Source organism: Candoia aspera, chromosome 8 (assembly GCF_035149785.1).
Source record: "Candoia aspera isolate rCanAsp1 chromosome 8, rCanAsp1.hap2, whole genome shotgun sequence".
Lineage (NCBI taxonomy): Eukaryota > Metazoa > Chordata > Lepidosauria > Squamata > Boidae > Candoia > Candoia aspera.
In genome coordinates, this window is record NC_086160.1 from 50,485,392 (window position 1) to 50,500,386 (window position 14,995).

At 50.3% G+C, this 14,995-nt stretch overlaps 1 protein-coding gene across 3 annotated transcripts in view; it reads left to right on the forward strand.

The window, feature by feature from the left end:
- PRSS12 (serine protease 12) overlaps positions 1-14,995 on the forward strand; it is a 59,343-nt gene that overhangs the window by 35,815 nt on the left and 8,533 nt on the right. For 2 of the 3 annotated variants that reach the window (XM_063310162.1, XM_063310160.1), the window contains exons 9-10: positions 13,853-14,052; positions 14,246-14,324. The exons of the other annotated variant lie outside the window; for it this stretch is intronic. In XM_063310162.1, the coding sequence (XP_063166232.1) occupies positions 13,853-14,052; positions 14,246-14,324 (279 nt within the window). The remainder of the gene's footprint in view (positions 1-13,852; positions 14,053-14,245; positions 14,325-14,995) is intronic. 3 annotated transcript variants of the gene reach the window in all.

Here is a 14,995-nt window from a genome sequence, read left to right on the forward strand (position 1 = left end):
CAAGGTTTTGACAAACCCAAAATGACCAGCCACTTTATCATCATGAGACCTAATCAAAATTTCCCTTCGCAAACTGTCAGGGACATAGAGGCGGTTTTGCTTCCAAGCTAAGCCTCTGTCAAATGTAACATTGTCTCTATTCGCTTGCAACCAAGTATCAGATTTCACCTCTAGCAGAAACTGTTGTTGCAATTGCGAGGGAATTGGTGTCCTTCCCCCAGCTGGTGAAACTGAAGCTGGGGGCAGCTGCGCACGAGTTAGACTGCGTGTGACAGCTTGCAAACCCAATTGGGGTTCTGTCCACACTGTACCCACAACGTCAGGTGCCTGGACCAAATCCTGGGGCAGGCAGGAAAGTGCATCAGCTAGGAAGTTTTCTTGCCCGGAATGAATTTCAACTTAAAGTCAAAGCGACTGAAAAATTGAGCCCAGCGGATCTGCTTAGGACTGAGCTTACAGGGCGTGCTGAGTGCTTCCAAATTTTTATGGTAAGTCCAAACTTCAAAAGGACATTTAGCCCCCTCTAAGAGGTGGCACCATGCCTCCAAAGCAGCCTTGACTGCAAAAGCTTCTTTCTCCCAAACATGCCACCGCCTTTCTGTCTCGGAAAATTTCCGGGACAGATACGCACACGGCTTCAGGTGGTTGTCAGCATCCGCTTGCAGTAAGAGCGCTCCAATTGAGAAATTGGAAGCATCCACTTGAACCACAAAGGGTTTATTGGGATCAGGGTGCTGAAGAATGGGTTCAGCAGTGAATAGGCTTTTGAGTTTGTTGAAAGCCAACTGGCAGTCAGGTGTCCAATTGAGCAATGCCCCCGGGTTCTTTACCTTGCGTATGTCCCCCAACCCCTTTGTACGTAACAAGTCAGTGAGAGGCAACGCAATTTCTGCGAACCCCTGGATGAATTGGCGGTAATAGTTGGATAATCCCAGAAAACTTTGGAGCTGCCTGCAGGTGCGCGGGCGCTCCCACCCCAAAATGGCTTGAATCTTCACAGGATCCATCTCAATGCCCTTGTCAGAGATCCTGTACCCCAGGTAGTCAAGGTGAGTCTGATGAAATTCACACTTAGAAAGCTTAGCATAGAGCTCAGCCTTTTGCAATTTGCTAAGCACCTGTTTCACCAAGCGCTCATGTTCCTCTTCCGTTTCAGTATAAATCAAAATATCATCCAAATAGACCAGTACCCCCTTGAACAAATGTTCATGTAACACTTCATTGATCAATTGCATGAACACCCCTAGTGCCCCCGCCAACCCAAAAGGCAAAACTTTATACTGAAAACAACCCAGTGGACAATTGAAAGCAGTCTTCCATTCATCCCCCTCCCGTATGCAGATGCGGAAATAGGCTTCCCGCAAATCCAGCTTAGAGAAGATTTTCCCCTTAGCCAGATGTGCTAACATGTCTTTTATTAATGGCAGAGGATATTTGTTCAATATCGAGACCGCATTTAATCCACGGTAATCTGTACAAAGTCTCAATGTCCCATCCTTCTTCACTCGAAACAAGATGGGGGCTCCCACTGGCGAGTTTGCTGGTTCAATAAAGCCCCTGGCCAAGTTTTTGTCCACAAACTCCCTCAACGCCGCCAGTTCCTTTTGAGTCATGGCATAAATCTTTGGTTTGGGCAGTTGAGCGTCAGGGACCAACTCTATCGCACAGTCAGTTTTTTGATGGGGTGGGAGTTGGTCCGCTTCTTTCTCACCAAACACATCCGCAAAGCTCTGGTATTGCTCCGGCAAGCCCTCCAGTGGGGTGACAGCGAAATGCGGGGTTGCTGTCGCCGCCCTCCCCACTGCAGCCTCCGGAGCGTCATCCTCCCCAGGGGCTTGATAGAAACCATCCCCAAAAGTCAAAGTCCTGTGTACCCAATTTATGTAGGGGTTTTGCTGGACCAACCAAGGAATCCCCAGAATGACTAAAGGATGCCCCACAGGTACCACCACAAACGGCAGCCCCTCACGGTGGCTGCCCATTTGCAACGCCACCATGCCCGTGTAGTGGGTTACTGGTTTCCCCCCCGCCGTAGAACCATCCAGCTGGGTGAAAATCATGGGACGTTGCAGTGGAAAGCTGGGCAACTCCAAAGCAGCCACCACGTCAGGGTGCATCAAGCACCGCGAACACCCCGAATCAATCAATGCCCAAACTTCAACGGTTCTTGTGCGGGAGCCTAACTTCACTTTCATGTTCAGTGTGGGATAGTTGGCACTCACCGAAACATGTTCACGCCCATCCTCCACCACCTGCCCACAGGCGCTCCTTAGAGCAGGTGGCTGGTGTTTCCTGCCGGCTGGTGTAGCTCAGGCTCCCCCTCGCCCCCGAAGTAAGGAACCTCCTCCACTTCAGTTTCAGCCCTGGCTGTCTTCATTTTCCTGAATAGGGAGTGAGATTTCCCTGTCGGCTTTCCCAAACGATCATCGGTCTTGCCCTTCGGGCACACCGCCGCTTGATGCCCTTCCTTTCCACTGCCCTTTCACATAGCGGCGTTCCTTCTCCTCCTCCCAGGCACGTTGACTGGACTTTCCAGTAGGCGCCGCAGGGCGGGAACCCTTGCTGAGCCTGGAATATCTCATCCCCTTCCTGTGAGCGAAGGTTTCATGGGCATGCTCAGCCTTCCCTGCCAACTGTATCCATTCATACAGGGTATCTGGGTCATCCCTACCAAGCGACCACCTCAGGACCTCCGTGTTCAGACCATCCTTAAAAAGTTCTATTAAGGTAGATTGGGACCAATCCTCAACCTTCCCAGCCAGAGCCTTAAATTCCAGAGCATAGTCTGCCACCGATCATGGCCCCTGGCTAAGCTCCCTCAGCACCTGTTTTGCCCTTTCTTTAGCTAACCGGTCTTCAAAGTGTAGCTTCAACGCCCACAGGAATTCTTCAAACTCCTCCAACTCAGGGGCATCCGTTTGACATAACTGCACATACCAATCAGCAGCCCGCCCCTTGAGCTTAGTGGCAATGGCATTAATCTTGGCTCTTTCTGAATGAAAAAACGGTTCCCATTCATCCATATAACTCCTTGCATTAGTAAGGAAGAACGATAGCTTAGTTGAATCTCCATCAAATTTGACTGTAAAGTCCTTAACCCCCACTCCAGGCAGTCCCTTCGCCACAGCTGGGCGATCTGACTTTCTTTTTGCTCCCAGGGATCTCCACTCTCAAGGGGGGGACCTTGAAATTCTCACTCTCGGCGCCCTTGCCTCCTCTCTGCGCCGGGTCCTACTCCTTTCCTCCAAAGAAAGTGGGGGCAAAGAAGGAGATGAATGCCTATTACTAGACTCCTCTCTCCTCCTCTCCCAGGGACCCCAGTCCCTTGACATTTTCTGAAACAGAAATTCTAGTGACTCCAATTTGGCCTCCACCAGTCTTATACGGTCAGGGGTTTGGGAATCCTCCTTTCCCTCCTGCCTCACCACAGTTGGGGAACTCGGGTACCACTGTTTCCAAGACATTTTGGACATCCCTGGTAGGGGTCCCTGTGATTCATCCCAGGTGACCAGTTTGCCTGGCGACTCGCCGGTCGATTCAGGGGCTCTTTTACCTCCAGCCTCCTCTTCTCCCAGGCTGGAGTTTGACACCTCCTGAATTTCTGAGAGCTCCTGAGTAGGGACCCTCTCTGTTCTTCTCACCGTGGAGTCGGGTTCCCCCTCGCTCGATTCCTCGCTTTCCGTGGTTTGGGGATTTGGTTTGCTCATCGCTAGCACTTCTCCCTCACAAAATAAATCTGGAAAGGGGCTAACATAAAATTTTTTAAGATTCTCAGCTTTATGTAAGGATTGCCTAACTTAATAGATTCAGACTCACAAGCAGGAACTTAATGATATCTGATTTATTAAAGAATAGTATGCAAATACAGAAAAAGCTGAGAATGAGCAAAAGCGCACCAAATACAAACTAAAATCCCCGGCTCAAACATAATCCCTCTCCTCGCCCTGCCATTGCAACCCCCCCCCCCCCCCAGGTGCTGGTAACTGTTTCTGCTGATGTCCTGGGAAAGGAACCTTGAACACAGGAGATAACCCAAACACATTCCAATCCAGCTGTTAACATATAACAATCCCACGAGATGGAATCCTCATCCCCTCCCAGACAAAACACACATCAGCCAAATGACATGCGAAACGTTACGATGTAACGGTAACATTGGAACGGTGAACATGACAACTAGCATGTTGAAATAGCACTTCAACTATGTACAGCTATTCTGGATGACAGATCTCCTGATCAAATTTTGCCATCTTATACTCAACTAGTAAATTTCTTCCACCAGTCCATCTGGTGTTAACCAGAATCAGCGCCCTTTTCACCAATCTTTGTATGATAGTGAATGTCATGCAGCCAAGAAACAACTGTTTTCCTGCTTCAAGGAATATAAAAATAATCCTCTCCTTCTACTCAGGATCTGCTGTTCTTCAAGAGGAATATAAACTGTTATTACAGTACAAGCAAAGAAAAGGCAAGCTTTGAGAGAGTCTTGGAATCAACTAATTTCTGCTACTCATTCTAAAATAGGTACTTTTCAATAATTCAGATTTATGAAAGCACAGTATCATAAATATACTGTGTATGGCAAGACAGAAAAAAGCAGATCTGAAGTCAAGTGTTTCATATCAAAGATGTCTCCCAGTAACCAATGGATTCTTAGTAAACCAGTAGAACAGTTCAGTAACACTTGCAATGAATAATAGCAATAAGGATATAAGAAGTTGGCATTGGCTAGGTTTTGTTTTCTGATTTTTCCTAGGTCTCATTTTCCGTGTTAGAGTTTGTTAAATATCCCTGTTATTCTTAAATAATATTTCTGTTTCCTGAATGCCCCATATGTTAGACTCACTGCAACTTTTAAAGTGTATTTAGTGCCATGGATGGAAACATGCCATATGTGACTCAAACACAACCAGGTCAGTGATACTTTAATGAAAATATGATGCAAACTTCTTACCTGAACAAAAGTTCTTATGCATGTGTTTTTGGCTTCAGGGAGCAGAATGAAGATGAGGTTTTATCTTGTATAACACTTAGTTAATAATTTGGCCATCATACTAAGGAAAGTGATATTTACCTTACAAAGGGACAAGGCATTCTTTTGTGACTTTTCAAAAACAGAATATTATTTACTGAATAATTTGAGATTAAAAGAGATTTCTTCTGTACTATCTAGCACTGAACTGGTAAACCTCTCTAATACTAGATAGGACATTGGGACTTTTTATTTATGTACTAACTTTAGGAAGTCTCTGTTGGCATTTCTTTGTTTTTGCTCGGACCAAGCCACTAGGTTACTATGGTAATTGAGTACTTCCTTAAGTATCGGCAGGGTGAAGTGGTCGAACTTAATTGTCCTCAATTTGGATGTTAAAAGCTACATTGCCTGGGGGAGGAACCTTGCCTGGACTTGTTTTAGTTTCAGTTTCCTTCTTTCTACACAGCCTCTCTTCCCAGTGCTCTCTGAGAACACGTGTGAATGCACAGCTTGTAAAATATGTTTTTGTGCTTTCTGTAAATACATTTATTTTTATAGAAATGTCTGGTGTGTGTGATTTTTCTGATCTCTCGGGCCAAACGCTTTCCAGCATTCTGCCACAGTCTCCATAATATTGTGCATTTTTTCCACTTACAGAATTTGGATAACTTAAAAGAATACTAAAGTTATGCTACAGTTTTCTCTATGTGTTTAACTTTTATAACCAATCAAAAATAGCCAAAGACAGTAAAAACATTTTTTAAAAACCCTGTTTCTATAACTCAAAGTTGTACTATGTGATGCCTGGCTGAAAATCAGGCAGTACATTATAATAGTTAAACAAATTTCAGTGTGTGGTATTTATTATTTCAAATAGTGGTTGATAAACAGTGTTTAATAGTGTTAAAAAATAATAAAATTGGCAAACAAACCAACCTGTCCCATGAGATTTGCTAAGTTTTTAAAAGATAGATGAATATACAGTAATATTATTTCATAATGATAGCTGAGAAACTAGTGATAAAAGTAAGCTATGTTATCTTTCCAGTTATGCCACATACTTTTCATTTACAACTACTATTATTGACTTGATATTACCAGATATGGCCAAACGACCAACATAGTGTTGATAAAGCATACCGCATTATCAGATTATTATAGCCTAGTTCTTATTTATAGCAGGTAAATTGATAACTATTTTTTTTCAATACTACAGACAACTTAAACTACTATTCCTTGCAAGATAAAGTAGCTACAGTACATATATTAATTAGGCATGTATCCTTTTCTTGATCAAAAGCTCTTTGATCCAATGAGGGTAGTATGAATAGGAGAAAGAGGCAATTTTTGCAAATGCCCTCTTCTTGCTGTTGCTTGTCATATTATTTCTGATACTACTCTGGAAGAACCTGTTCTACTCTTGCACATGGAGATGTTAGAGGGGGTAACATACTTAGCAGCAGGGATTTAAAACTGATGAAAATTCAGAGTAAGATAATACTTTTATGAGGACCACTAAAAACAATGGATGAACTTTGACTTTTCCTGAACTCTTCAGCAGGTAAGATGCTACCATAAGAGAGCATGAGATGGAAATAAGAAAATCCCCAAATTGGTAGATGTTACAGCCATGAGGTGTGCAGTTCAAACTCAGTCTATTGATAGGATGTCATGAGTGCCGTTGAGCTAAAGTAATCAGCGCAATGGCACTCATGACAATGACAAGGAAATAGGTGAAGGGGTACAAGTTAAGTAGCCATCAACCCACAACGACTAACGGCTAACAAACAATAGATAAACGGATCACGGAGCCACCCAAGCCATCAGCAGCAATACCACGGGGATCGCCCAGCTGAAAGCAATCAGCAGAAGAATGAAAACCTGAGGATGGGCGATCCTAGAAACCCTCAACCAATGGCAGGGCAACGCATGGGACAAAGGGGGGTGACGTGACCGAGAGCGAGGGGGCGCTGACCGGCGCGGGGTATTTAAACCCCGCACCGGCGCGCTCCTGTCACTCTCAGCTTTTTCTAACAACGTTGTACCTATCCTGAAATAAACCAGAGCCTGCTTTGCAACCCAGTGTCTGAACGTTATTCAGAGGTAGGCAGCGCATGACATAAAGCTGAGAGTCATAAACTCAGCCTCGCCGAGCCCCACCGGACGACAACGAGCCGCGGGAGGAGTAGACGGCGAGAAGACCAGCAAGATGAGGCCGGAACGGCGCGGGCAAGGAGGGCGAGCCGCGCGGCAAGAGACAGAGGAGGACCGACCGAGGCCAGAGGCACCGCGGACTCCCGGAGCCATGGACGCCCGCCCCACCCGACCCGAGCCTCAGCTCCAACCCCAAGGGGAGATGGCGACGGAGGCAACCCGACCGCGGGAGGGAGCAGCACGACTTCCGAAACCAGCGGAGGACCCCGCGCCCCACATCGCACCCCAGCAACGGGCGTGGAGCGACAGCCCCACGGTGCTCGACACGGAGGAGGACGACGGAGACACCCATCAGACGGAGGAGGAAGCGGACCCGCGGCGGAGGGACGATGAACCCCCCCCCCCCGAGGACGCGCCAACGGAACCGGCCCCAGCGGCGGTGCGGGCTGTGGACGAGGAGGCACGAGCTGAACTCGCGGCCATGCGGGCTCAGCTGACGGAACTCCGGACCATGCTCCAGGCGCTTATGCCCCCCGCGCCACCCAATGACGTCCCCGCACAAGCCCACACCCCGAGCGAAGCACCGAACCCACACGAGCCAGCGGAAAGCCAGCAGACGGCACAGGCGGCCGACACCACATCCCGGGAAGCGAGAGGCGGGGCCGCGCAAAACGCCCGGGCCCCAAAGGACTTCCCCATCTTCTTCGATGGGACCCCCTCAAAACTCTCGTTTTTCGTCACCAACGCTAGGGAGTTCATGGGGAGGCACGGACACTCCTATGACTCCGAGGCCGACAAGATCGGCGCCGTGGCAATCAAACTCCAAGACAGGGCGGCGGACTGGTACGTCCAACTGTACGAGTCCAGCTCCCCCGCCCTCGCCACCTTCCCTGCTTTCATCAACGAGATGAAAAACTATTTCGAAGACCCCCTAGCCAAAGTACGGGCGAAAAGCGCACTCCAGAGACTTAAACAGGGCGCACGCACGGTCCCTGACTACGCCCTGGAGTTCAAAGCCCTCGCGGGAAAGGTCTGCGACTGGTCTGAGACCACCCTGCTGGAAATCTTCAAAAAGGGGCTCAACCGCGACGTTCTCCAATGGGCCCTCTACCGCGACGACCCAGAAACGTTACACGGGTGGATCCACCTCGCGGGGAAAGCCGAACACGCGCACCGCACCTTCCTTATGACAACCACGGAAGACACAAACTACGTCGGGAAAAAGGTACCCGCACCACACGGGGGGATGGCCGGCCCCATATACCCTAAAAAGAAGTTCAACCGGGAGCCCTGCGGGAGGTGTGGCAAATTAGGGCACAAGACGGCGGACTGCTTCGCCAACCGACCGCCGACCAGCGCGCCCAAGCCCGCCCCGAAAATTAGCCCCAAACCACCCAACCCGGGGCCGCCCCCTCACCGCCGAATGACCGTGGCCACAGCGACACCGGAAGAGGGCTGGGACGCTTACTGGGGAGAAGAGGACAATACCGACCCCGACCAGCCGGCGGGAAATGCTCCCCGCTTGCCCTGAAACGCGTGGCGAGGCAGGCGGCGGGACAGCAACGCGAACCACCTCAACGAAACGACAAAAGCTCCGTAATATTGGCAGCAATTCAACTCTCTGCCGGCAACGGAGCCACCACGGCCGCGGCACTAGTGGACTCGGGGTGCTCAAAAAACCTTATCCACCCCGACCTAGTCGCCAAACTCGAACTCCGCTGCTTCCCCCTCCCCACGCCGCTGGCATTCCACCAGCTGGACGGCTCCACAGCGGGGGGGAAACCAGCCACGCTACAAACCGAGCCGGTCACCCTGCAAATGGGCACTCACACCGAGCGCACATCGTTCGTAGTCACGCCCATCGGACGGCCCATTGCAGTCCTGGGGATGCCATGGCTCGCGAAAAACAACCCGCGGATCAACTGGGCGACCCGCACCTTCACATTCGGCGACGGCGAGTATCGAGCACCAGTACCAGCTGGCAAAAGCAACCCCACGGTAGGACGAGCGGAGGCGACCACACAAGACAACGCCGCTACCACTGCAGACCTACCGGAACAATACGCCGACTTCTCCGAGGTCTTCGGAGAAGCTGAGGCAGACCAACTACCCCCCCACCGCAAGACGGATTGCCGAATCGACCTACTGCCCGACGTCCCCCTACCTAGACCAAAGATCTATTCGATGACCCCGAAGGAGATGGCAACCCTCCGGGAGTTCATCGATAAAAACCTAGACAGGGGATTTATAGAGCCAGCATGCTCACCGGTCGGAGCCCCCGTCCTATTCCGGGAGAAGAAAGACGGGACCCTACGGCTCTGTACCGACTACCGGGGCCTAAACGCGGCTTCCCTGTCCAACAAATACCCCTTACCCCTGGTGAAGGACATGCTCGCCCACCTGTCCACGGGCAAAGTCTTTTCCAAATTGGACCTGCGCGAGGCGTACTATCGCATCCGAATCAGGGAGGGGGACGAATGGAAGACGGCGTTCAACTGCCCCCTAGGCGCTTTCCAGTACAAGGTACTGCCCTTCGGACTCGCGGGGGCCCCTGGGGTGTTCATGCAGCTCATCAATGAGGTACTGCATGAACATCTGTTTAAAGGGGTCCTGGTCTACATCGACGACGTCCTTATTTACACAAAAACATACGAGGAACACGTAACCTTAGTCAGGCAAGTCCTCGACAAGCTCAGAAGGGCGCAGCTCTATGCAAAGCCCACAAAGTGCGAGTTTCACAAAGACCGCCTAGACTATTTGGGGTATCGAATCTCCGGGGACGGCATCGAGATGGACCCCGCAAAAGTCGAAGCGGTACTAAACTGGGAGCGGCCCCGCAACAGACGGCAACTACAGAGCTTCCTGGGATTCGCGAATTTCTACAGGTCCTTCGCCCGGGGGTTCGCTGAGATAGCCCTACCCTTAACGGACCTCCTCAAAACCAAAGGGGTGGGGGACACCAGACGCGCCAAGAACCCAGGCACAGTGCTGAATTGGACTCCCGCGTGCCAGACCGCATTCGACAAGCTGAAAGCGCTGTTCACGACGGAGCCAATCCTCGCGCACCCGGACCCAGAACGGCCGTTCGTGGTCCAAGCCGACGCCTCAGACTTCTCCCTGGGAGCCATCCTCCTACAAAAAGACTCCACGGGGCTCCTGAAACCATGCGCCTACCTGTCAAGGAAGTTCTCCGAGACAGAGAGGCGATGGCACGTCTGGGAGAAAGAAGCCTTTGCGGTGAAATCGGCACTAGAAACATGGCGTCACCTACTCGAGGGAGCCACCCAACCATTCGAGGTCTGGACGGACCACCGGAACCTCGAGGCCCTACGAACGCCTAGACGCCTTAGCCCAAAACAGGTCCGATGGGCACAATTCTTCAGCCGCTTTGATTTCCAGTTGAAGTTCATGCCGGGCAAGAAGAACTTCCTGGCCGACGCCCTCTCCCGGCTGCCCCAAGACGAAGAGCCCGCCCCAGACACCATTGGGACGGTCCTATCCGCCTCGCAACTGGGGATGGCCGTGACCACCCGAAGCGGCGCACGGAGGCAGCTCGACGCTACGGCGCAGCCGACGGCGGGACAACCGGCGACGGAAAGAAGGCAACCGCAACTACCAGGGGGAATGCGCACGGACCTCGCCGCCGCCCTCAAAACCGACCCCTGGTTCCTGGCAAACCCCGACAAGGTAACGATGGCGCAAGACCTAGCATGGGGGGAAGGCAGAATCTACGTCCCGGACTCGCAACGCCAGGCGATCTTGCATAGGTCACACGACGCCAAGCAAGCGGGACACTTTGGGTTCCTCAAGACCCTACACCTAACACGGCGGCAATTCTGGTGGCCCGCGCTCAGGCGAGACGTAAAAACCTACGTGGCGTCCTGCCCAACGTGCGCTCGGGCCAAACGGGCACCAGGCAAACCCGCGGGGCTATTGCAACGGGTGGCAGAACCCTCCCGCCCATGGGAGGAAATCTCTATGGATTTTATAGTGGACCTCCCACCCAGCCAGAAGAAAACGGCCATTTGGGTGGTGAAGGACTACTTCTCAAAGCAGGCCCACTTCATCCCCTGCACGTCAGTCCCATCCTCACAACAACTAGCCAAACTCTTCCTCATCCACGTGTACAGGCTACACGGATGTCCCGCACGTGTGGTGACCGACAGGGGCACACAGTTCACCTCCAAATTCTGGCGGGCCTTCTTGAAGCTGACGGGGACCCAACAGGCCCTGTCTACGGCTTGGCATCCGCAGACGGACGGAGCCACTGAGGTTCTTAATGCCACCTTAGAGCAATTTATACGATCCTATACGAACTACCACCAGGACGACTGGGCTGAACTGCTCCCGTTCGCCGAAGTCGCATACAACAACGCCGTCCACACGAGCACGGGAAAAACCCCGTTCGAAGTAGTCTCGGGGCGCGACTTCGTCCCCATACCGGAGCTACCTCAACCCCCGGAACCCCAGGTGGACGCCAGCGACTGGGGACGGAAGATCGCGGAAGCATGGCCAGTAATCACGGCGGCGCTGAAGGAGGCACAGGCTGCTTACAAAGAGCAGGCCGACAAGCACCGGCGCCAACAACCGACGTTCCAGGCGGGGGACATGGCCTATCTCTCCACCAAGTTCCTAAAGTCAACCCAACCCTCGAAAAAACTGGGGCCTAAGTACATCGGGCCGTTCCGAGTCACGCAAATAGTGAACCCGGTAGCAATACGCCTGGACCTGCCACACAACCTCCGGAGGCTCCACCCGGTGTTCCACACCAGCCTCCTAAAACCGGCAACCACCTCCCGATGGCACCCAAGCACGCCTCAGCCCGCACCGCTTATGATCGACGGGCAACACCACTTCGAGATAAGGGACATCCTCGACTCACGCAAGCAACGAGGAACCCTACACTATCTGGTCAGGTGGAAACACTTCCCCCACCCGGAATGGGTGGCGGCGCACAACGTTAAAGCGCCTGACCTGACCAGAGCATTCCACCGGGCATACCCCGACAAACCGCAATCAAGGTCAGCAAAACCAACCCCCCCCCCCGCAGGCCTCCCCCCGCCTCCCGTGCCCCAAGGGAAGGGGCCCCCCCCAAGCCCGCGACTTGGGTGGACCTTCCCCCCCCCGGGACTCACTCCCCCCGCCCCGGGCCCACGGGGTGGTGACAAACGATCGCCAGCACCCTCCCCCCGCCCCCTGGCCGCGGGGGAGTGGCAAGCAAGTCAACAGGGCAACCTGGGGGCAACGCCCAGGAGACACAACAAAGGCGACGCACTCCAAATAAGCAAAAAAGGGCCCTACCTGGAGCTGAGCAGCACCCGACCAGCCACGCCTCTCGCCTCGCCGAACTGAGCCAAACAAACAGGGTGTGGTTGGAGCATGCGCACGCCAGGTCAGAACCCGAGCATGCGCACCATGGACACACCCTGGGAAGGCACGTGGTAGAGGGAGGAGCAAAGGGAGGGGCGACAACTACTCCGGCGGGAACTTTGAAAAAAAAAAAAAAAAAAAAAAAAAAAAAAAAAAAAACTGGCGTTTTGACAGCTCCATGGGGGAAACCCGGAAACCCGGGGGAGAACACTATTCGGAAAGGGGGCAGTATGTCATGAGTGCCGTTGAGCTAAAGTAATCAGCGCAATGGCACTCATGACAATGACAAGGAAATAGGTGAAGGGGTACAAGTTAAGTAGCCATCAACCCACAACGACTAACGGCTAACAAACAATAGATAAACGGATCACGGAGCCACCCAAGCCATCAGCAGCAATACCACGGGGATCGCCCAGCTGAAAGCAATCAGCAGAAGAATGAAAACCTGAGGATGGGCGATCCTAGAAACCCTCAACCAATGGCAGGGCAACGCATGGGACAAAGGGGGGTGACGTGACCGAGAGCGAGGGGGCGCTGACCGGCGCGGGGTATTTAAACCCCGCACCGGCGCGCTCCTGTCACTCTCAGCTTTTTCTAACAACGTTGTACCTATCCTGAAATAAACCAGAGCCTGCTTTGCAACCCAGTGTCTGAACGTTATTCAGAGGTAGGCAGCGCATGACATAGGAGCATAGATGAGATGTATTTGTTAGGTACTATAAATTCTGGAGTATTATTTGGGTTGGTATATAATGGTATATTTTGCTTTCTTTCTGATAGATGAAAATGGCTATGATTGTTTTCAGTGAAAATTGCCACACACTGGTTTCTGTTCATGGAAACATTTGCCGGTTCAAAAAACTTCTGTTTGTGGAATAATATATTTAAATACAGGCACTGCTTTCAAGCTGGTATTAAAGAAGGAATCTTGATAGTCTTGGATTTTTTAAAGAAGCATAAAATTATTAAAAATAATTATTAAGTAAAACTTTGTTTTATCATCCAAATAACAAAAGAAAGTACCTCATTATTCTCTGGTATTAAATCAATTTGGGGATAAAAATTCATCATAGAAGCATTATATGGTTACTAAATAAATCTAAACCACAAATTGTAGCCTTTGAAATGTATTGATATGCTAAATAAAAAGTATTAATATGCTAAATAAAATAATTTGAAAAATAATGCTGTAACCAACCTTTCCCCATCTGATGGCCAGTCCTAGCAGAGATGGCTAAAGGAAATTACTGATGTTTATAGTTTCAGGTGATATAAGGGTTCCATATCTTGTTCTTGTTGCTGTTAATATGCTTTATTTTAAAAGTTGCCCAACTGATTCTCTTTTTTTTTAAGAGGTTCATCACGAGCAAGGACTATGGCATATTTTGGGGAAGGAAAAGGTCCTATTCATGTGGATAATGTGAAATGTACTGGAAGTGAAAGATCCCTCACTGATTGCATTAAACAGGATATTGGCAAACATAACTGTCGTCACAGTGAAGATGCTGGTGTCATCTGTGACTATCTTAGCAAGAAAGCATCCAGTAATAAAGGTGATATGCATATAAAGTTCAATAATTCTCTTTGCTGGAAATTGTAAAGAAATATTGGAGACTGTAGTGTGTGTGTGTGTGTGTATGTGTGTGTGTTTTAAGGAGAGGATTGATGACTTCCCTTGTCATTTGAAGTGCTTCTCTTTATTTACTGGTGAGAAAATTGAACTTCTCTGCTTCGGGTCCTATTCAGATTCTCTTGCTTCTGTCTGTGGTTTAAGAATATTGCATCGTCGCCAAAAGCGGATTATTGGTGGAAAAAACTCCTTAAGGTAAATTACAGACACCAATTTTAAATCACAAAACCTTTCCCTTGGCCTCCCTTTGCTTGTGCAGCACCACACCCTGCTTCCCCCAGAGTCCCTTCACTTGCACACAGCCTGCACTGCGCCTGCCCATGGCATGCCCCCATGGCACCCCTATACTTACCCGGGACTCCCACTGCTTGCCGGTTAAAGGTCTTGCGGTTACGATGGCAACTGGGATTGCCAGGACTGTTGTTGCTAAGCGATGCAGTCACATGATGCTTTACGACCTCATCGCTTTAGCAATGGCAATCCCTGTCCCTGTTGCCATCGTAACCCGAGTACTACCCGTATAAGTAATACATAATATGAGAAGACGTAGGTCTCTTAAGAAGTCTACAATGCTGTGAAATGTGGAAGGAAAGAGAAAAAGAGGATAACCAACAGCAAGGTAGATGGACTAAATTACAGCAGTGATGGATGCCCTGTTGGAAGACCTGAAGGTTTAGGTTGGGGACAGATGATCCTAGATAAAATCTCTGTGGTGGGTTGACACCAACTTGATGGTGCATAATCAATCAATCAAATACAAAAGAAAGATTTAATTCATTAATGGAAGATGCACCTGGCTTGTACATACCATTTCCAGATAAATAATCCAAATTACTAGACATATTAGATAATTGCTGCCAAAAACC